Consider the following 21307-nt stretch of genomic DNA (forward strand, 5'->3'; position numbering starts at 1 on the left):
CTGCTGAACTTAAGTCTTCTCCAATTTTTACTAATATCAAGGCTCTCAGGCGGGAACTTAAGTTTGGAATTTCTGGCCATTTCTGGCCAGGTTTCCCCACTCTCAGTATGAGCTAGAGGGCTTCCCATATATATAGCCTTTCAACAGTAGAGACACACAGTCATTTGGGGGAAAATTGTCACTTCCCACTAGCTTCAATAGGCTTTGAACAAGGTACCTGATGACTATGATCACACTGTAACAAAAAAGGTCATATTTATTTGTTCTTTCAGTCTGTTCTCCTTGAACATTCGACTATGCTTTGTGTAGTCAGCAATGTGCCATGTTCTTCATACTGTTAGAAGCAAAGGCTTGCTAGTGAAAGATGCTTAGCTTTAAAATAACTCTTTAATCCTTTGAACATGCTAAGATGACAGGCATTACTCTGGAGCTTGGGAAATGTCATGATCACTGAAGCAGCATCAAAGGTAGATAGCTTTAAAGCAGTTAAAATGGCACTGTTTCTTGGTTTGTAGGTGAAATGTCAGAAAGTGTATTTTGTCTTCATATAGATTTGATATTGGCTGCCACCTTCAGTTGCATCCATTCCAAGTACAATCACAACCAGAAAAAATGCTAAGTAAAATATAAAAATTGACAGATGCAAAGTACAGCATAGTGGTTAAACTCAGGAAACAAGGTCTAGTTTAATTTAGATGTCTAAGTTTCATGTGTCTCTGAAGATATTTTATGTGCAGGTGTATGCCTGTCCATTTCCATGCTGATACCTTTCCTTCCCTACAAAGACACAGCTCACCTAATCTTAACTAATCAGAATCCATCCAAATAATTATAAAGGCCACTTTGGATATTGTAGTTATAATTCTCCTCTCCCTGTTAACCTGTGTAACTGTTAACTTCAGTGGAACTACTTCTCACTGGCTAAAAATGAAAAGAAACTCAGGTCTTTAATTTGTCTACAGAATCTAAATGCACTTCTACAGTGTATTATGGCTCCACTGCCAACCTCTCCAATATATTTAATATACATATGTTGGTCACTACTTCATCTCGTAACAGGTGTTGAAATTTTAACTTCAGGTGAAGTCAAGTGCCTTGCCTCTGTGGGCAATTGTCAGAGACCCAGTTCTTATCTCCTGTTCAGTTAGGGAAAGCCATGGAAGCAGCAATCTCAGAAGAAAGAAAATTAACTGGTTCAGGTAAGTTTCAGCCAAACATTTCCTGGAAACTCAAACACTTTTTTGAATTTCCAGGAAAAGAACCTAATCTGCACTAGTCAAAGAAAATATTTGAGCAGCACCTTCATTCATAATTTTAATACCTGATTTTAGTAGTCTGAACTCTTTGGATGAATGGTGCTAGCAAAGGTAAATATTCATCCCCAGTTTACAGAATGTGAAACTAAGATGCAGTGGTACTTCAGGCCTGACTCGATTAAATCATTTAGGCTCCTTAATGGATGTAGATGCTTACGTGTGATTGTCTTTCACCTTGCTTGAGTCCCTGAAAAAACATAAATGATCTACTTTCGTAATACACCCTCACCTTGACCTTAAGACTAAGTCACAAAAAGCAGCAAGCTGCTTTTACAGTTAACTGCATCTGAGTCCTTAGGTCACCTTAGGGGCCTAATAAATGGAACAGGATCAAGCCCCTTGCATCCAAAGAAAAGTCAGTCAATCTGAGAGCCAGCTGATTTGGCTCCAAGTCCTTACTCCTACTCTAATGCAATGATTCTCAGCCAAAGTCCTGCAGCACCCTTGGCTGCCATGCAATACTTTGACAGTGGTGCTAGATGTGAAGAGATAAGTAGATCAGGGAAGCTCAGGTTTATTCCTGCCTGGATGATCCGCAACCCACACTGCTTGGCCCTCTGCAAGAAGGTAAGCACTGTAATACATATATTAGTTTCTGATATTAGGTGCCACTCAATTACAGAAGTTGTGGAAAAGTGCCTTGAGTCCAGGGAGGGGTGCCTTGAATCCCAAAAGGTTGAGAACCACTGCACTAATTAGCATCATAGAAATCATAGAAAATAAGGGTTGGAAGGGACCTCAGAAGGTCATCTAGTCCAACCCCCTGCTCAAAATGGGACCATCCCCAACTAGATCATCCTAGACAAAGCTTTGTCTAGCTGGGTATAAAAACCTCCAAGTATGGAGCTTCCACCATTTCTCTGGGTAACCTGCTCCAGTGTTTTACTACCCTCCTAGTGAGAAAATTATTTGTAATATGTAACCTCAAATTTCCTTGCTGCAACTTGAGACCTCTTCTCCTTGTTCTGTTATCTGCCACCACTGAGAACAATCCAGCTCCATCCTCTTTCAAACCTCCCTTCAAGTAGTTGACGGCTGCAATGGAATCCCCTCTGTCTTCTCTTCTCCAAACTAAATAAGCCCAGTTCCCTCAGCGCCTCCTCAGAAGTCATGTGCCTTAGCCCCCGAACCATTTTTTCTGCCCTCTGCTGGACTCTTTCCAATTTGTCCACATCCTTTCTGAAGTGGGGGGCCCAAAACTGAGCACAATACTCCATATTGTGAGTGCTGAATAGTGCTGAATAGAGGGGAATAATTACTTCCCTTGACCTGCTGGCAACACACCTACCAATGCAGCCCAGTGTGCCGTTAGCTTTCTTTGCAACAGGGGCAGTGTTGGCTCATACTCAGCTTATTGTCCACTGTAACCCCCAGGTCCTTTTCTGCAGAGCTGCTACCCAGCCAGTCAGCCCCCAGCCTGTACCAGTTGGTGCATGGGATTGTTTCATCTTAAGTGCAGGCCTCTACACTTTTCCTTGTTGAACCTCATGAGATTCCTTTTGGCCTAATCCTCCAATTTGTCTAGGTCACTCTGAATCCTAGCCCTACCCTTCAACGTATCTACTACTCCCCCCAGCTTGGTGTCATCTGCAAACTTGCTGATGGTGCACTCTCTGCCATCTTCCACGTCATTGATGAAAACATTGAACAAAACTGGCACCAAGATCGACCCCTGGGGCACTCCATTTGATACTGGCTGCCAACTAGATATTGAGTCATTGACTATTACCCTCTGAGTCCAATGCTCCAGCCAGTTTTCTATTAACCTTAGAGACCATTCATCCAGCCCCATACTTCCTTAGCTTGTCTGTGAGAATGTTATGGGAGACCATATCAAAAGCCTTGCTAAAATCAAGGTCCACCACATCCACTGATCTCCCTGCATCCACAGAACCAGTCATCTCATCATAGAAGGCAATCAGGTTGGTCAGGCATGTCTTGCTCTTGGTGAATCCATGCTGACTATTCCTAATCACCTCCTTCTCCTCCAAATGCTTCAAGATGGATTCCTTGAAGCAAATACTACCTGCTCCATGATTTTTCCAAGGACTGAGGTGAGGCTGACTGGTCTGTAGTTCCCTGGATCCTCCTTTTTCCCTTTCTTAAATATGGGCACTATGTTTGCCTTTTTCCAGTCATCTGGGACCTCTGCTGATCACCACAAGTTCTCAAAGATGATGGCCAGGGGCTCTGCAATCTCACCAGCCAACTCTCTCAGCACTCTCAGGTGCATCCCATCTGGCCCCATAGATTTGTATATGTACAACTTTTCTAAATAGTCCCTAACCTGTTCTTTCAACACTGTTGGCTGCTCACCTCCTCCCCAAACTATGCTGCCCAGCATAGGCAACTGGTAGAGGGTGCACGGGGGTGCAAGTGCCCTCCCTGATGGGGCCAGTGCCCCCCCTGACAGCCAACACTGATGCTGTTGTCAGGGCTGGTGCCCCCCTGACAGGGCCGCTGCCATTGGTGGCTTCTGCTGGTGCCCTTCCCAGATTTGGGAGGTACCAGTTGCTCATGCTGCCCAGTGCAATAGTCTGGGAGCTGACTTTGCCTGTGAAGACTGAAGCGAAAAAGACATTGAGCATTTCAGCCTTTTCTGCATCTTCTGTCACAAGGTTACCTCCTCCACTGAGTAAGGGACCACACTTTCCCTAATTCTCTTCTTGCTACTGACATACTTGTAGAAACCCTTTTTTTTTTACCCCTGATATCCCTTGCTAGCTTCAACTCCAATTGTGCTTTGGCTTCCCTGGCTTCATCCCTGCATGCCTGAGCAATACTCTTATACTCCTCCCTAGCTATTTGTCCAAGTTACCACTTACAAGCTTCCTCTTTGTGTGTTAGCTTACTGAAGAGTTCCCTGCTAAACCAAGCTGGTCTTCTGGCATACTTGCTAGTCTTCCTGTGTATTGGGATGGTTTGTTCCTATGCCCTCAGTAAGGTGTCTTTAAAGTACAGCCAGCTCTCATTCATGGACTCCTCTCCCCCTCAGACTGGCTTCCCAGGGGATCTTGTCCATGAGTTCCATGAGCAAGTCAAAGTCTGTTTTTTTCTGAAATCCAGGCTCCTTACTCTGCTGCTCTCCATCCTTCCTTTCCTCAGGATCCTGAACTCTATCAGCTTGTGGCTGCTGCTGCCCAAGTTGCCATCCCCTACTACATTCCCCACCAATTCTTCCCTGTTTGTGAGCAGCAGGTCAAGAAGAACATGGCTCCTACCTGGCTGCTCCAGTGCTTGCACCAGGAAGTTGTCCCCAACACTCTCAAAAAACTTCCTGGGTTGCCTACGCACTGCTGTATTGCCCTCCCAGCAGATGTCAAGTTGATTGAAGTCCTCCATGAGAACCAGGGCCTGTGATCTGGAAACCTCTGCTAGCTGTTTGAAAAAATCCTCATCTACCTCATCCTCCTGGTCTGGTGGTCTATAGCAGACCCCCACCATGACAGCACCCTTGTTACTTTCCCCTCTAACCCTAACCCAGAGACTTTCAACAGGCCTACCTCCAGTTCTGTACTGGAGCTCTGAGCATAGGCGACTGGTAGGGAGTGCATGGGGGTGCACATACCCCCCCAGTGGCTGACACTGATGCTGTTGGTAGGGCTGGTGCCCACCCTGACAGGGCCACCCCCATTGGCAGCTTCTACGGGTGCCCCCCTAGATTCAGGAGGCACTAGTCCCTCATGGCTCTGAGCAAGCACATAGCTCTTTTACATAAAGTCCAACTCCTCCTCCTCTTCTCCCCTGCCTGTCTTTCCTGAACAGTTTGTACCCATCTATGACAGTGTTGTAGTCATGTAAGCTCCCACCACGTCTCTATTATTTCAATCATGTCATAATTCTGTGACTGTGCAAGGACTTCTCTCTATACCTTTCCTGGTTCTGCCATATGGTCACCAGAGACTTTGCAATAGCCAGGCCAGTGAAATGTAAGACTTCTTGTTAAGGAATGAAGGCTCCATGAAACATTCCAGCAGATCCAGTCCACGGGAACCAAAGGCCAGATTCTTTCTGCCCTCTTGTAAACAAGGTAGTATTTGCAATAATTCAAGCATTACTTCACTAAGTTGTAAAGGTTAGCTTTGTTCTGGGATTTGTTTTCCTATAGCTGTTCCCATGGAGAAGTCTCTAATTCACTCACAATTCAGACTAGGCTAGAGGTGAAAACCTTGAAAGATCTGAAAAATAGGGTAGAATAGACATGACAGTGGGCTGGATGGAGGAAGGAGGAGGGCCTGATGGATCAATCGCTTGCCTCGCTTGCCTAGACACTTCACTAGCTGTTTTACGTTCACAATGCAAAGTAGTGAGTGCCAGTGACATTGGCTCATTAAATACATTTCCAAATGGAAACACTTTTTTCTGGAGAACAAACCTGGGGATGACATTTCACTTCAAAGTTTCTTGTTTCTGGCCCTCAATTCCCTCTTTCCTTTACTGTTGTTGAAGAACTGACCATTCACTTTTGATATATTCAAACTGAATCTCCACTTCTATTTGACACTCAGACCTGCTGTGCTTTCATCTGACTGGCTGTTTGGCACGTGTTTCAGAAGCAGGGAAGGGATTGTTTGTGTGTGAATGCAGGGTTTGAACAGCAAGAAGTACCTTTCATGGTTAAATTAATTACTTCATTACTATGGGCAAAAAAGTGAATACATTTGTTCACGCTAAGTAACACCTTGCTTAACAAGTAATCCCACTGACGTAGATTATTTAAATTGTAAGCTCTTTGCAACCAGAACTGTTTATGTATATAAACTACCTAGCACAATGGGGCCCTGATCCCCGCTAGCACAACACAAAAAGCTAATAAGCATATTGTCTTTGAAAGACATTTTGTCTTCAGGCACTGCTCTGATAATGCATCTCTTCTCTTTTCCCAGAGCACCATTGAATTGGAGGCATTCATTTTGCCCATGCTATACAAGACTGATTTTTTTCTTTGTTTTACATAAAGCACTGGGTTCCTGTGGGAGTTTCAAACCAGCACAAATCTATTCCAGTTATCAATCACTAAAAACACCTAATCTGACTAGTTATGGCTCAATTTATCTTGTCAGTACTGTATAATGCTAGATCATAAGAAGGGTTTCTACCTTTTTGCATTACATTCTTAAATGCTGTCTTTTAAGATTACTACTAGTTTTAAAGATCTTTTATAAAAAATTCCTTTCCAATATTACTTAGGATGCCATTAATGACTGTAATAACTTTTGGAGGTCTAAATTTCACTAGCCTATGCTTTGTTTACATTTCTTTCTCAATAGACAATGAAAATACAGCAGTCAAATGCCTTTGGTTTATGGTCCATATTTGTTTTAAAAAGGGCATGTATGAGCATAAAATTGCATGGTTTATGGTGCTGTTTAACTTAAACAGAGGTGACCAAACTAACCAAATCCAAATGATTTGTCAACAAACAGATGCTCAAGAAAACTAAAGAAATCTGACTTATGGTGTGAAGTTAAATTGCATTTCTCCTGTGTGAATTTAACCATCATTCAAAAGGCATTCAAATGAAGTGAACTAAGATTACTTTACATTAGAATTAGAGTGTTTGCACAGGGAGTTCATGTGTTTCAACTTCACAACTGTGTCTTAACTTTCCTGAGTGCCTCTGGGGACACTACTCATAATTGTTATGCCAACCCTTGTACCAAAAAGCAGCTTGCTTAGGTCTGTCTCATTATAAAGTTCTCCCATTGTGCTACGCATCTCCCAACCTAAGAAACCCCTTTGCCCTGAATCACTACTGCAGAAGTGCATGGAATGTGGTGTTGCAATCACAGCATGGGCTGTTTCAGCCCTTCTGTACAGCTGATCAACAATAAAAGGGAGCCTTGTTAAGCTCAATGTCCACTGGGTGCTCCTTACCTACTAACTGGATTTTGCTTACCTACTAACCGCCACCGCAACAGAACCGTACTTAACCCACACAACCTCTGTAACAATTGGCCAGGTATGACTGCAGTAGCTAAACTATGGTACTTTGGATAAGACCCTTTTTTACTTCATACAAAGTATCTGTATCAGTCATTCATAACATATATTTAATTAACGCCATTACTATAACACCACATGGTAAGATGTATTAAGGGTTTCAAGGCACTGACCAGAACTGTTCTCCTGACATTGCTTTTGACATACTGCTACCCCTACCTGGTTGCCTGGGTGCTGGGATAATTTCCAAAGGAGCGCAATGGAAGCTTGCTGAACGTCTGTACTGCTGGATGCAAGAAGGGAGAGCAGCTGGGGCAGGACATCCATAGCAATGATGTCAGCCTGGATGTGCACTGTTTGGAAAAATGACAAAGCAGCTCAGTGGGGCAGAATGCTGTTAGATGGTATGTGGTATGATTATGGACCAGTCTGAATGAACACTATACAGACTGGTGGCTAAAAGGGGCTGTCATAATAGATCTTCTGACCTATGCAGGCTAAGCCAAATCCTATGATTGCCAAACTATAAAAAATGAGCTTCATCTATTCTGCCTCCCTCTCCCATCATAATCTCCAGAGGGATAATACAGACCTAGACTTGAATATGGCTTTGAAAGTGCTTTGGCCTCATCTGCACTAGTCAACCAGATGGTGTCTGCAAAGAACTTGGCAGGAACAAGCTGTGGTGTAAAGGAACAGCACTAGAGAGGTGAAAGGTGAGGGGAGCCTGTCTATTCCAGTTTTCCATTGCTTTTGCACTGGTAGAGGGGTAGAAAAGCAGGATGCAGTGAGGCAAGGATGATAGGATCTTTGAAATTTTGGAAGAACATTTTAAATGTTCTCATCCCTGTTTTGAGAACTGCAGATTCCAGACAACGATAGGCCTGATTTCTGTCCCACAGCAGAAGTTATTTCTTTACTTTCTGTACAAAGAAGCCAGCTAAATTGTTCTGGGAAAGTCTTAGATATGACAAAACAATGGAACGACTTCTTTCAACAAGAATGAAAATAATTTGGGGAAACATAGTCACATGACTTTGGACAAATTTTCACAGTAGAGGAAGGGCTTTTTTGTCATATCAGGGTAAACACTGGGGCCACTGAAATAAGAAAATTGACAGCAGGCTGAATAGCTGACAGAGAAAAATGAATGCATCAGAGTGGAGAGCTCTGAAAATGGACTCTTTAGCTACAGCAGCACAGTATTCAATAACAGACGTACTACTGAGGTATATGTGCCAGGTAACAGTAAGCAAAAGATGCAAAAAATAACCCTTATGAAAATTCCCAAAGATATTTTTAATCAAAGATATTTTTAAATCAAAGATCAAATTTAAAAAGGCACCAGATAATGATTTAGAAATCTAATGGAGCAAAATGAAGCCTGTGGTAACACAGCAGACTCTGATTTCACTTCAGAGGTATGGAGCATGATTTGCGTAAGAACAGCAGTCATCTAGGGATGTTTGAGTATGGATGGGAATAGCTGGCAATCCCTACCCCCTCCCAGCTCAGGAATAGGTGGCAACTCAAAAGGAAAAAGGAAGGACAGAAAGATCTGTGATCTAATAAGATCCATGTAGAACTATCAGGGAACCTTTTATACAGCTAGTTATAGTGTTAGCTAGTGCAGAGAAATTAATAATCATAAGTACTTTTAGGGCATGTCTACATGCGATGCTATGTTGCTGTAGCAATGCACTACAGCCATGTAGCATCCATGGGTGTCTACGCATGACCAGAAGCTACTTCTCTGTAGCAGCGCACTCCCCCATTATAGCATGCTGCTATGGCAAAGTAGCTGCTAAAAATAACCATGCACCACACTTATGGCATAATATGGGCAGTTATTGTGCTGTGCTTTAGTACTTCCAAAAGGAAGTACTAAAGCACGGTGCATTAACAACATCACCATAGGGCAATGTGTGGACGTGCCCTTACATGCGTTTCATCATGCAAATCCCAGAGAGAAGCACCACAAAGTACAGGCTGTGGAAATGCCATCAAAGAAATACAGCAACTTTCTATTTTCTTTAGGATGAAGGACCAGTGCATTCTTCACTAGTCAACAATCTTGTTTCTATGAGCCCTTTGCCTCTCACAGCACTTCCCCTCTCCGCCCCCCACCCCCCATGTTCCTACCTGTTTGTATTCTAATTACTTACTCCACTATATACTCTGCTCTATGTTGTCCTTTCACAAGACCTGATGAAGTGAACTTGGGTTCACAAAAGCTTGTGTGCTTTCTCTCTGTGTATCTCTCTCTATATATATATCTTATTTAGTTAGTTTACAAAGGTGCCTATCTACCTGGCCCTCTAAATGGCCTTGTCATGCAAAGGGAAAGATGGATAGAAAGAGATGTCAAGCATTGCAGAAAGCTCTATTCTGTTTATATTTTTATACCTCAGTCATCCTAACTAGTGTATCTACATTAACTTAGAGAGGTAAGGATTATTGTGGTGATATACTTTATTGGACCATTTCCATGGTTGGGATACACTAAGACCTAAGTTTTCAAATGCAACATATTCAAAAGTTGCATGTAAAAACTTGCCTAAGTCTATTCCAATCATACAGTTTCATAGACACTGGGGCTGGAAAGGACCTCTCAAAATTGTTGGGTCCAGCCCCCTGCCCAAGGGGCAGGAAGTCAGCTAGGATCAAAGGATCCCAGCAAGACAGGCATCCAAATGTTTCTGTTTAGTTGATCCAATAAAAGATATCATCCCAACAATCCTTGCCCTTCACATTTCCTGGATCATCACAGAATATCATTCCAACACTATATTGCATTAGTACTTTTCTAACAGGAATAATTTCCTCAAACAGCCAGCAGATGGAGTAAAAGCTTTTACAGAAGCCATAAAATATATTAATTTTTTTGGACAAGCAAAGGGGAAAGGGCTCCTCTGCTCCTGTCTCTCATGAGATCTTAGTTTGTTCACTCTGTAAGTGAAGAAGCCTGTGTATATTTTTTCAACAAACAGGCTGGCTGTTGTGCACGTTTTTTATACCATTGCGAGGCTTCTCCTTCTTCTGTTGCCAGCCTATACTGTAGAAACATATCTTGCACATTTACATGGGGCTTGACTGGTAAATGCTTTGGGCAAGCTAGGTTTCCTAAGACAAAGCCATTCCCAGGAGTCGGAGGTGATGCCCCACCCAACTAGCGGTCTCAGAGGACTTCTGTCTCTGCCTCAGTACTTTCTGGGCACTGGAGGCATCATCACTAAGAGTGGGCTTGTTAAACTTGCTAATGCTCAGGAAGAATTGGGGCATTTCTCCATTCACATTCCTCTGAAGACATTTTCCCTCTGGGAACTGAAAGCAGGGTTAGCTAGAACACACCTCCCCAACACATACACAGGCCTGCAGCCTGTTCTTTCCAGCAGAGGCATGTTGCATATGGACCCCCAAGTACACCCACTAGGGGAAACCATAACTTGGCTCTTAACAAGGACAACTTCCTCAAGTCTGATGTCTGGTCTGAAAAAAAGAAAAGGAAATTGAGAGAGGATTTCATCCCTGCCTCTGAAGACATTACTTACCACTTACAGCCAAATTTCTCAAACAAACACAAGCCTGGCTTGAAACCTGAATATTGACAATTAAAAAAAAAGTGAAGAAAGTGAATATTTCAGCAACCAGATAGGTCAGCTAAAGTAATTTAAATAAATCTGAAGCACTAGCAGACTACAAAATTGCCTTCAAAGGATTTATTCAGAGTTTATTTGGCTTTTTTCAAAATCTGTTGGATAAATCCAGCATATAGAGGCGTTAGTTCAATTTTCACCAGCACATATACCTGGTTAATCAGTGCTAATCAGAGCTGGCTGAAACTTGGAATTTATGTTTTATGGAAACCCCTAATGTTCTTAAATCAGTTTTGCTTCCAGTTTGGAATATAGTCAAGTATTTTTATATATTGAAAATTATCATTTCTGGAAAAAAGTAATTTTGAAATCTTGATCTGAAAATTTGATTCAGATTGTAAAATTATTTTGATTTTTTTGGTTTTTGAACGTTATTTTATGGCATTTTCCACTTTTATATCAACTTTATATAATTTTAGGATGTCAGAAGAAATAGCACATTGTCTGACATCATAATATGATGTGATATAACTAATGAAACACTGTTTTCATTTTACTTTTTAAATCATTAAGGGCAGCTGCTACTTCATACTGATTTGCCTAGAAAAGAAGATAAGGGGTTTCCAAGGGTGCTGAGAGACATGCAGGCCCCTGCTCTAACTCATAGTGCTTTATATAAAGCACCATTAGTTAGATACCCACCTCAACCCAACAGACATATGCCTCTTGGGTCACAGTGGAACTAAGCCTGCTTGCAATGGAGTAGCTACCCATCTCCCCCAGCCAAGGCCCTGCCTCCCCCAAGCTCCAGTGCTGTCTGCAGAAAAGGGTGTGGGGAGAGGGGAGGTGAGTGAGTTGCAGGCTGGAGTTTGCCTGACCTGAACTGGAGGGGGAGGGGAACACCTAGGGGGAATCGCGAAGCAAGGGGGCTTCAATCCACACCACCCCCCCCCAGCTCAGGCCTGGAAAACCCCACCCTGCAGTTCATTCCCCACTCCCTTCCTGCAGATAGTTGTGGGGGCAGGACTGGGCTACGTCAGCCTAGCCTTGATCACACCACAGATTAATCCTAGGGAACAGAAGTTCCCTAAGGCATTCCAAAGTGGAGCATCTTCATCTGATCCCTCATTTGAAGAGGGTTAATATGTCATGCAATTGGCCACCTTTAAAGCGCTCTGCAGCCATGCTTGTGTGTCACAGCATGGTCTAGAGCACTTTCAGAGGGCCTATAGCGCGACAAATGTAACTTCTGTCTGTACCTCAAGTGTCTCCTGTTTAGGTTATATTACTATTGTGACATATCAGTAGTATTTAGTAGTACATGTTGTTAAACAGTGTAAAGATAACATAAGAATGAAACAAAATCTATAAGGTAAAATCCTAATTAAATTTTGAAATGTTCAAAGGGTTTTAATTTTTTTTCCAAAATGAAAATGTTCCAGAATATCTTCTGATTTGAAATATTTTTCACATTTAATTAAAACGTCACATTTTCAAAATGTTTCTTTTCAAACTCAAATTCAACTCAGCTGACGGGGCTGGTGCCTCCCCAATGGCCAACACTGATGCTGTCAGTAGGGCTGGTGCTCCCCCTGACAGGGTCGGTGGCTTCTGTGGGTGTGCCCCCTGATTCAGGAGGAACCAGACACTTGTGCATGGGGGGCTGCTGGAGCGTAGTAATTACCACGCTTCAGCAGACTCAGTTAATTGAGCCTGCTCCAACATGCTGTAATTACAGTGCATTGGAGCAGCCTCCCAGCATGTCTACAGGCACCCTTACAGCTTCATGGTCACCTAAAAGAATATCCATTCAGAGGACTGTGGATGATAGCAGCACTGAAGTTTAATATGCATTGTTTCTGTGTTAATATTTATCTCTCTAGGCTGAAAGTGGAAATTCCCTCCTTCAGGATGGATCCTTCAGGATTCCCTACTTCACCGTGAATCCTGTGGGATCCTGTATTCCTCAGGTTTCCATTACCCTTTGCTCACTGCAGCTTCTCTATAACACAGTTTCTACTGCAGGCATATTTTCTAGATGTTCTCCCTGCATTGTCCCCACATGAAGCATGGAAGTGAAAACAAACATAAACTACTGGAGACTTTCTGCAACAGCTTGTGCTGTTGCATGCCCTGGCCTTACAGATATTGGGACAATAGGAGGCATCATATACATAGATGTTTTTAACATAATCCGGGGCTAAACCTATCTATAGGCTTCCACATTTTCAAGGAAGTGAAGAAGAATCTGGGGAACCTTAATGATCTCTGTTCCCTCAAATGATCTATTTTGGGGCAAGTTGAGCTACATGGGCCACTCCCTCCTGTCTATGTTGCTCTGCTTCGTAAGCATGCAGGAAGCAGAGAAAGAGAGAAAAGTAGAGTACAGCCTGATTCCTACAACAGGAACAAGAAATGTGCATGAAGTGGTTTTGGAAATTAAGCCAACTAGTTGTCTATACCTCTATGCTGGCTCTAATTAGGAGCAGTGGAGACAAAGTACAGCACAGAAAGGCCATCACAGACACTGTACATGCTTCAGCAATGTTTTGCAAGAGGGAGTAAAATGGTATGGAGGAAGCTCAGTCTTGAGCCCTAATTCTCAGGAGAGCTTTAGGAGTGTGCTAGACTGTTGCCAGGACCAAACTAAGTAGTTCTTTTTAAACTGGATGACCAGTAGGTCAGAGCTAAATAGTGGGAGTAGCCCCTGGCATTAGTATAAATATACCCAGAGTTTGCCCTATATCCATACTTTACCCATATAGCATCCAACAGATGTGGAATTTGCTAACACAGAGAGAATGCTGCGCAGACTTGTCAGAACAAGATTAATTACATGAGCTTTACAGCTACACTAATAAATGCCTTGTCTACAGAGAAGCCTGAACCAAAATCCTAGATCTGAACACACAACACATATGGCAAACTCAGCTTCATAAGTAGCCTGCAGTTCTTGGAATGAGTCTGTCCAGATCTCTGGATGTGAGTGCACTTAAGCACTCCTACAGCTGAGCCCCATTTGTGTTTTCATTATGAAAGTAAAACCAATAAATAAAGTTTATTTTCAGAAAATTTTTTTCACATTCCACTGTTCAGACCAAGAAGGTGTGTTAAGCAATCTATACAATCAGGACTCATAGTTGAGATGATATCTTTTATTAGACCAACAAGATTTTTGCAAAAAAAATCTTTAATTGTTTAGCACACCAGTGATAGACCCTCCTTGGTCTATTAAAGGAATTAAAGCAATTAAAGAATTTTTTTTTGCAAAGATCTTGTTGGTCTAATAAAAGATATCTCTGCTATGAGTCCTGATTGCTTTATCCTCTAGACCAATATAGCTACAACCTGAATACCAAGCAATCTACACTGCATTTGGGGAGTCTCTTCTACTTTTGCTTTACACTATAATTGGGGAGCCTGGTCAATCTAGTTACACTCAGTGTGAATAAGCTATGGTGTAACATACACAATTAAGGGAGCATCAGGACATAGCTTGCTACTGTTGTTGCAAGTACACACCTCTCCCCGTATTCTCTTCTTTACCTTTTCCACAGATGAAGACAAGAGAGAAATGAGTGTCCGCAGAAGGAACCCTTCACCAGTTCTCAGCATCGCTTCATGGTGATGGGAGTTGACTGCCAGGTTGCTTAGAGCAGTACAACTGTAATACTGAAGAAATAGAGAAAGGATTGGAGTTCCAACAGCTGTTTCTTCTGTGCAGATGCAGCCTGCTCTCACACACCATCTCTTTAGAAGGCTTTATAGATTTAACCCTTCTAGGCTATGCCAGCCTACTTGTTCAGCTGGCTCACCACTCTGAAGTCTCTGCTGTTGCAACTACACTGCTACTGGTAGCTGTGATGTCTAAATGAAAGCTCATTTAGGTATATCTACATCAATGTAGCTTGGGAAGACATACTAAAAACCTGGTTACATTTCAGAGCAAGTTCTGAGGAGGTAAGCTTGAATGGGTAATACCTTATAGACTGGGAAGGAAGAGAAACTGAGGTTATATCTATACTGCAGGCACAGAAGTGACTGTGACTTGACACAGAAACTTGAGCTAGCTATTCCACCTGCAGCAGCACAGAGATCAGCACAGGGTAAATAAGCCCACACTGAGCTCTGGTCACTTCAGGTCAACTGCTAACTCATTTAAAACTTACTCAGATATCATTATACTATATTGAAGCCTGCAAGGTAGACATTCCCTCTTGCCCCTGTGTGTTCACACATTACCACAGGGGACAGTATATATGGTAACTACCTGCAAATATTTGAAGGCTGCAAAGACTAGGAAGGATTACATAATGAGATACCTGGAGATGTAATTACAAGTAATGAGCTGAAATAGAGAGGGCATTTTAACATGAGTATTTAGGAAAGCTTGCGAGGCTGAAATAGTTTGTGAAAAGTAGTTGTGATAGCTATCATATGGCACATAAGACTGGACAAAAAAAACAGAAAACATACCCTGAGAGACAGTCCTGTGTTGGCTAGTAGACAAACTGGATGAGCAAGCCAGTACTATCTATCATGTCTATTCTGATTGTTGTTTTTTCACCAGATTATTTCCTTAGAGAAGGGTGTAACTGTGTGTATATGTGCATAATCACAAAAGGGTTATATATGATCATGGGAACCAGTATTGCTCATCCTCTTTTCCCTTGCTGCTGAATTCAGCAGGGGAGGGTGGCAACGGAAGACAAACAGAAGCAGTGCTCATGCCCTGGGCTCTGAAGCTGTGTGAAATTAGGGGATGTGGTTAGACCCTGCACCGAACTGCTGGTGAGCTCAGAGTTCATGGCACAAGTGGAGCTCTGGCAGAAGCTGTACTGACATGACAGTGAGATCAGAAACCTCTCTGAAAATGTGGTGCGTGGGAAAAGGAGGGAGTGACTCTGCCACTGCATTCCCTTTGGATCCACCCCTGTTGGATGTTAATTTTGGGGGAAGAGTCTGTTGTGGACAGTGGATAGCACAGCAGGCCCTGGTCTAAAACAGAAGTTCATAGGTGTGACTGTAACACAATAAAGGATTTAAATAATTATAATTTTGTTATCATCATCATGTATAAAATGTATAACAACAGCAATAATGAATAGCTTCTTCTGGTGCAAAGGGTAATTCAAGAACGCAGAAGCCATTCAGTTTGCCCTAGGCGGTAGAAAGGTACCTTCACAGCACCTCTGTGTGCACATGAGCACATGCATTATCCTATCAGAGCTGAACATCTGTTCACCACGTTGGGCGTATTTCACACAACTAGATTCATTATGACAACAGCTCCTCTTGGTTCACTGAACAAAAGGTCTTATGTCCCTTATTTTTTCTATCTATCCCTGCCTGGATAAACCTCTAGTCATTATATTTTATTTCTGAATTCTAACAATTATGCAATCTCCAGGATGGCATACTTTGCTTTTATTACTTAAAAGCTGCAGTTTGGTTTAGCTCTACCTGCACTTCTGAGTCAGGAGACTCTAACAGCAAGGTAAGAACTGGGAGGGCTCCCTCCCTGCACAGGACTTGTTGGATCCATTCTGCAAGGCAAAAAAAGAGGACACATTTCAGTGTTGGGGAGGAAAGAACCCAGTGGATAAATTGCCTTCTCCCCCAACATAAAATCACATAGATATACCAGGACAGAAACTTTCTGAAGTAAAATGGATATGGACAGCTGATGACCACTCAGTAATTTAGATCATCCAGACACATGCAGCAGTAGGAATGACTTGAGACTGACACTCCGTAGAAGATAAAGTCTGCTCAGAAGCTGAAGGATCCCTTGTGAATAATGGCAATATAGAACCATTTTAGTCATAATGCCTGATTAAAAATGCTCAAGAAGTGCCAAGCAAAGGGCAGGTTCACAGCTGTCTGCTGTCTGCAGCTTTAAAACCCCACCTTAAAAAATAAATCAATCTGGATTCGTACAACAGTAGCAGTCTCACTCTCCCACAGCACAGAAAGGGACAGAGCAGCCCTGACAGTACTGTCCTGACAAATAGGATTTATTTCTACAGCATAATGTTTTTCCATGTTTTCTTGTCAGAATTAATGAAAAATAAGGTGACATACTATTACAGATGCCAAATCCTATTCCCAGTGAAGTCAATGGCAATAATCCATTAAGCTTGAATCAAACCTATTGAGCTTGTCTACACTACCTCTGTGCCATGCTTAAGAGTGGACCCAATTTGTGTGTACCAAACCCTGGAAAAGGCACAATGCAGCCACCATAAAGCAGATACCAGTGAGCACACCTGAATCAGAGGAACAGTTTCAAACAGTGACATTGCCTCATTTCAGAGTTTGGTGTGCAATGAATAGGGGTGCGTTGGCAGTGCATGAATCCTAGGGTCAGTACTGAGATGGTACAGTCATGTCCATAATATTTACCCTTATTTATATCCTGCAGCACCAGGTTTGGAATAGAAAAGTGTTTATACACATGCTTTGGGAGTGTGGGGGAGACACTCTAATTAGAGCACCTGGAGCGTCACATGTATCAGCGTTTTCACACTGAAAAATGGCTGCAGGGATGCTCGAGTGAGCTTTAGTTAAAGCGCCTCCACCACCAGTTTTTCAGCATGGGGATGCTGATACATGTGATGCTGGAGTATGGTAAGTACCATGCTCCAGCAGACTTGATTAAATGAGTCTGCTCAGATGCGCTGTAATTACAGCGTGTCAGAGCAGCCTCGCTGTATATGTATAGGTGTCCTAAGATAGTGAGTAAAAGTTGTAGCAGAGGTTGTCCTTGTTAGGTCACTGTGGGTGTGTCTACATGAGAAGCTTCACTGTGCACTAACATAGTTTACTGCTCATGCTCAGTAATCATGCACGTCTATACATGCACGCGTTTACTGCACAGCAAACTTCACTAATCACAAGTAAATTTGCTACCTGCTAATGCAAATAGCAAATTTACTTATGATGAGTTACTGCATGGTAGCACTCATGTAAACTCCTGACTGGGAGCAAATCTGCTCCTGGTCAGCCAGCTAGCAGTGGGCAGGAGATTGCTCTCTGCTGCAGGGGTGGGCTCCACCACCGGAGCCCAGGTGAGGATTATGTCCCCCCTGCCCTGGCAGCAGGGAGCTCCAAGCCCCCCACTCTGAGATTGTAATTGGGGAGCAGGGGCTGGGAGATCCTTATCTTCCAGTGCCAGCTCCATGGTCACGGGGTTGGCACTGGGTGATAAGGATCTTCCAGCGCTGGCCCTACAACTCAGAGCTGGCACTGGGAGATAAGGATCTCTGAGCACTGGCCCCACAATCATGGAGCTGGCACTGGGAGCTCCCTGGTGGTGGTGGCTGGGGAGTCTGTTCCCTGCCCAGCTTGGTGATCATGAAGCTGGGTGGGAACAGTCTCTCCAGTCCCTACCTTACAAGCATGGAGCGGGGGTGGGAACTGTCCCAGTCAGCTGTAGGTCCCAGGCCTGTGCCCCAATTGGGCAATCAAGGCACAGGGCTTGGAAAGAGCTGCATGGGTGGGGCAGGTCCCAGCCCCCTGCACCATCCGCCAGTGGGGCAACTGGTAGCATGCTCCCAGATGGGCAGGGAATCCCCACCCGGTTGGGGGCTCGCTGCCAACTGCCCCACTGGCAGATCAGGACAGGAGGCTGGGACCTGCCCCTACCCCTCAGCTCTTTCTTTGTCCCCTGCATTGATTGAGGAGCCAGGGCCAGGAGTTTCCTGCTGCCAGGGCAGGGGGACATGGTCCCCTCCCCAGCAGCAGGCAGCCCCCAGGGGCAGGGAGCAATGTCCCAGCCCTGGCCAGGAGGCAGCCCTCTCCTGGTCCAGTGCTCCCTGCCAGCCCCTGGGTTAATACCTAGGTGGAGCTTAGAGCTCCCCCTGGTGGTGGCAGGGGCCCAATGCAGGGCTCCAGGAAGCAGGAGTAGTTTGCTGCCATTAGTAACAAATCTGCTCTCACTTCCCTGCATGTGTAGATGCCTGCCTCCCGAGTAACTGCTTCTGGATCTAATGCACATGTAGATACATCCAGTCTATTTTAAAGAGTGAACCTATTCAAAAATCCATCAACACAAAAGGAGAGAAACTAATATCTGAAAATTCTGTCAGTCTCCTGAGTGGTGATTTGTTAGGTTGCAATGTAGCTTAACTGGGTTTGAAAAATCAAGGCTTGCTATCAGAAGTGTAACAATGCAGCCAGGCACCTGGGGCAGCTACCACACACGGCAGCTTTTGGTTGCCAGTGTGCGTGCAGCTGTGGTGTCAGACATATTTTTTAGATAAGCACTTTTTAGATGAACCATTAACTTGAAAGTACCTGACTGTGTGAGGTTAAGAATAGCTCCAGCTGCATTTTGTTGAACCCTAGGATCATAGGAGTTGGCCAGCGCCAGTAAAGGTATGACTCCTCCTACTGAAGTTATGGCCTCTCGGTTGGACTCTGGTGGGGGAGAAAACAAGGTAAGAGAGACGTAAGATCCTCTTTTTCAGTATATCTCCCTCTGACTCTAATAAGGCATGAAAGGGGAACTAGAAAGTAGCTTTATCTGTTGGCTTTACTGAAGTTTTACTAGATGTCACAATAATTTGCATGCTCAGAGTGAACCCACTTAAAAAAATTACAAGCACAAAAAGAAACTAATTTCTGGAAATTTGAAATAGTCATAAATCATATATGATTTGATGATGGTGAATGTTTGACAATTGACACGCACACTCCTCCTGTAATTGTAAGAGTAAAATATCATGCTATCTGGAGGTAACTTTACCTAAACTAACCATAAGGTTTCAAATTTACCTTAGGCTCTAGATGTGTCCTAACAAGATACTTATAATCCATTTGTGAGTAACATATAAATAAACAAATATATAATTGGAAAAAGGATTTAATTAATTTAGCAAAGTCAATTTGGTAGGCAAAAATCTGTCCTTAATTGTATCTATGTCACTTTGAGATGGCACGGAATTTGAGGACAGAATTTCACATGAGGGAGTTGCCACCCCCTCCCCATATCTCCCGGATGGGCCATGGCTCCATCCCGCACCCCACCCCATCCTGGCTGTGCAGGGTCTGGCAGGGCAGCCATGGGGGTCCCAGGGGCTCTGTCTCTTCTGGCCTGGTGGCACAGCTGAGACTGGCTCTGCTCTGGTCCCCCAGCTCTGGCCACCCCCAGGTGGTGTGGGACTGGGGCTGGGGCCAGGGCCAGTGTGGAGAGGCAGCTGGGGCTGAGCTGGGGAGTGACAGGTTTGTTGGCACCAGTGCCTGGAGGAAGGGGCGGCCCTGCTCCCAGGCCTGGCTTGGCTCTGCTCCCTCCTGATCGCTGACCAGCCCCATCCCCATCCCCATTTTCTCTCCCTCTTCCTCCCCACCTCCCCCCACAGGCTTTCCCGCTGGGGGGGCATGTGCACATATGCGCACACATGCTCATCCCCACCCCCAATTTTTCTCCCTCCATGTATGCACATGATTAAAAGTATCAAGGTTCTTCATTAGATGGTGCTTCCCTGCACTTCAATTTACTAATCTGTAAAACTGGTATTTGACCTATTCGGAGCACTGTGAGATTTTAACAAGTCCGAAGTCCATTGGGACTATGATAAAAAGCACTGTTCTTATTTATTTGTAACATTCTACCTTGTGGTCTAGTTCTTCTTGTTCATCACTAAATATTTTGGTCTGTGTGCGGTCAGCTTTTATTGGATATGTCTATACGAGATATTTATTGTGGAGATGCCTAATTAGCTCCTCAGTAAATGTTTCAGCACCTACACATGTGACTCTATTAGGCCTCTGTAAACTAATAAACTGTACCACAGGTTAGTACTTGTAAATACAAGTAATATTCTGCAGTAGAGTTTGTTAGTGCACAGTAATGCACATGTAGGGTGTGTTCAGATGCAGCATCTCAAATCCCTTTGAGATGCTGCAGGAGGCATGTGAGGGAACTGGAAAAGGTTCCCCCCACTGCAAGTTTGCAGTGTGGGGGCAAAATTAGACCCCTGGATATCCAGGGGTCAAAAAAAATGGAACACAAAAAAGAGGGGCAGGCAACCAGAGGCTGGGCATATCTGTGGTTGGCCAGAGCATCTTTGTGGTATGCCCTCGCTCTGGTGCTGAAGCATGCTGCCTGCCCATGCAGGGCAGGCAGTGTGCCAGCAGCAGGGCTCCAGTGCTCGTAAGTAAGGGGTCAAGGGGCCTGGAGGAGTGGGGAGGGGACCCCTGCTGGCCCTGCCTGCTCCCCCAGCTCCCCATCGCTTCGCTGCCAGACCCCATCTCCTGCCTCCCGCCCAACCCCCCAATCTCTTCCCTGCCTGGCCCCATCCCCCGCCTGCCCCCCAAGCCTCCCAATCCCTGCCTTGCCTGGCCCCATCTTCCACCTACTTCCCCGATCCCTGCCCCGCCACCCCAGCAATTAAAAAAACCCCCAAAAGTTCCCCTGGCACCTACCGGCAGTTTGTCAGGGTCACTGGG

General features: G+C 44.1%; 1 protein-coding gene across 4 annotated transcripts in view; it reads right to left on the reverse strand.

The window, feature by feature from the left end:
• The window catches only part of LOC102374835 (vacuolar protein 8-like), a 58919-nt gene that overhangs the window by 25723 nt on the left and 11889 nt on the right, over positions 1–21307 (reverse strand). For 3 of the 4 annotated variants that reach the window (XM_025211844.1, XM_025211843.1, XM_025211846.1), the window contains exons 4-8: positions 19154–19276; positions 16319–16401; positions 14402–14527; positions 10811–10856; positions 7479–7612 (exon numbers count right to left, since the gene is read on the reverse strand). In XM_025211844.1, coding sequence (XP_025067629.1) covers positions 7479–7612; positions 10811–10856; positions 14402–14527; positions 16319–16401; positions 19154–19276 — 512 coding nt within the window. The remainder of the gene's footprint in view (positions 1–7478; positions 7613–10810; positions 10857–14401; positions 14528–16318; positions 16402–19153; positions 19277–21307) is intronic. The other variant, XM_025211845.1, reaches the window with a different exon arrangement.

This window comes from Alligator sinensis, unplaced genomic scaffold, assembly GCF_000455745.1.
Source record: "Alligator sinensis unplaced genomic scaffold, ASM45574v1 scaffold417_1, whole genome shotgun sequence".
NCBI lineage: Eukaryota > Metazoa > Chordata > Crocodylia > Alligatoridae > Alligator > Alligator sinensis.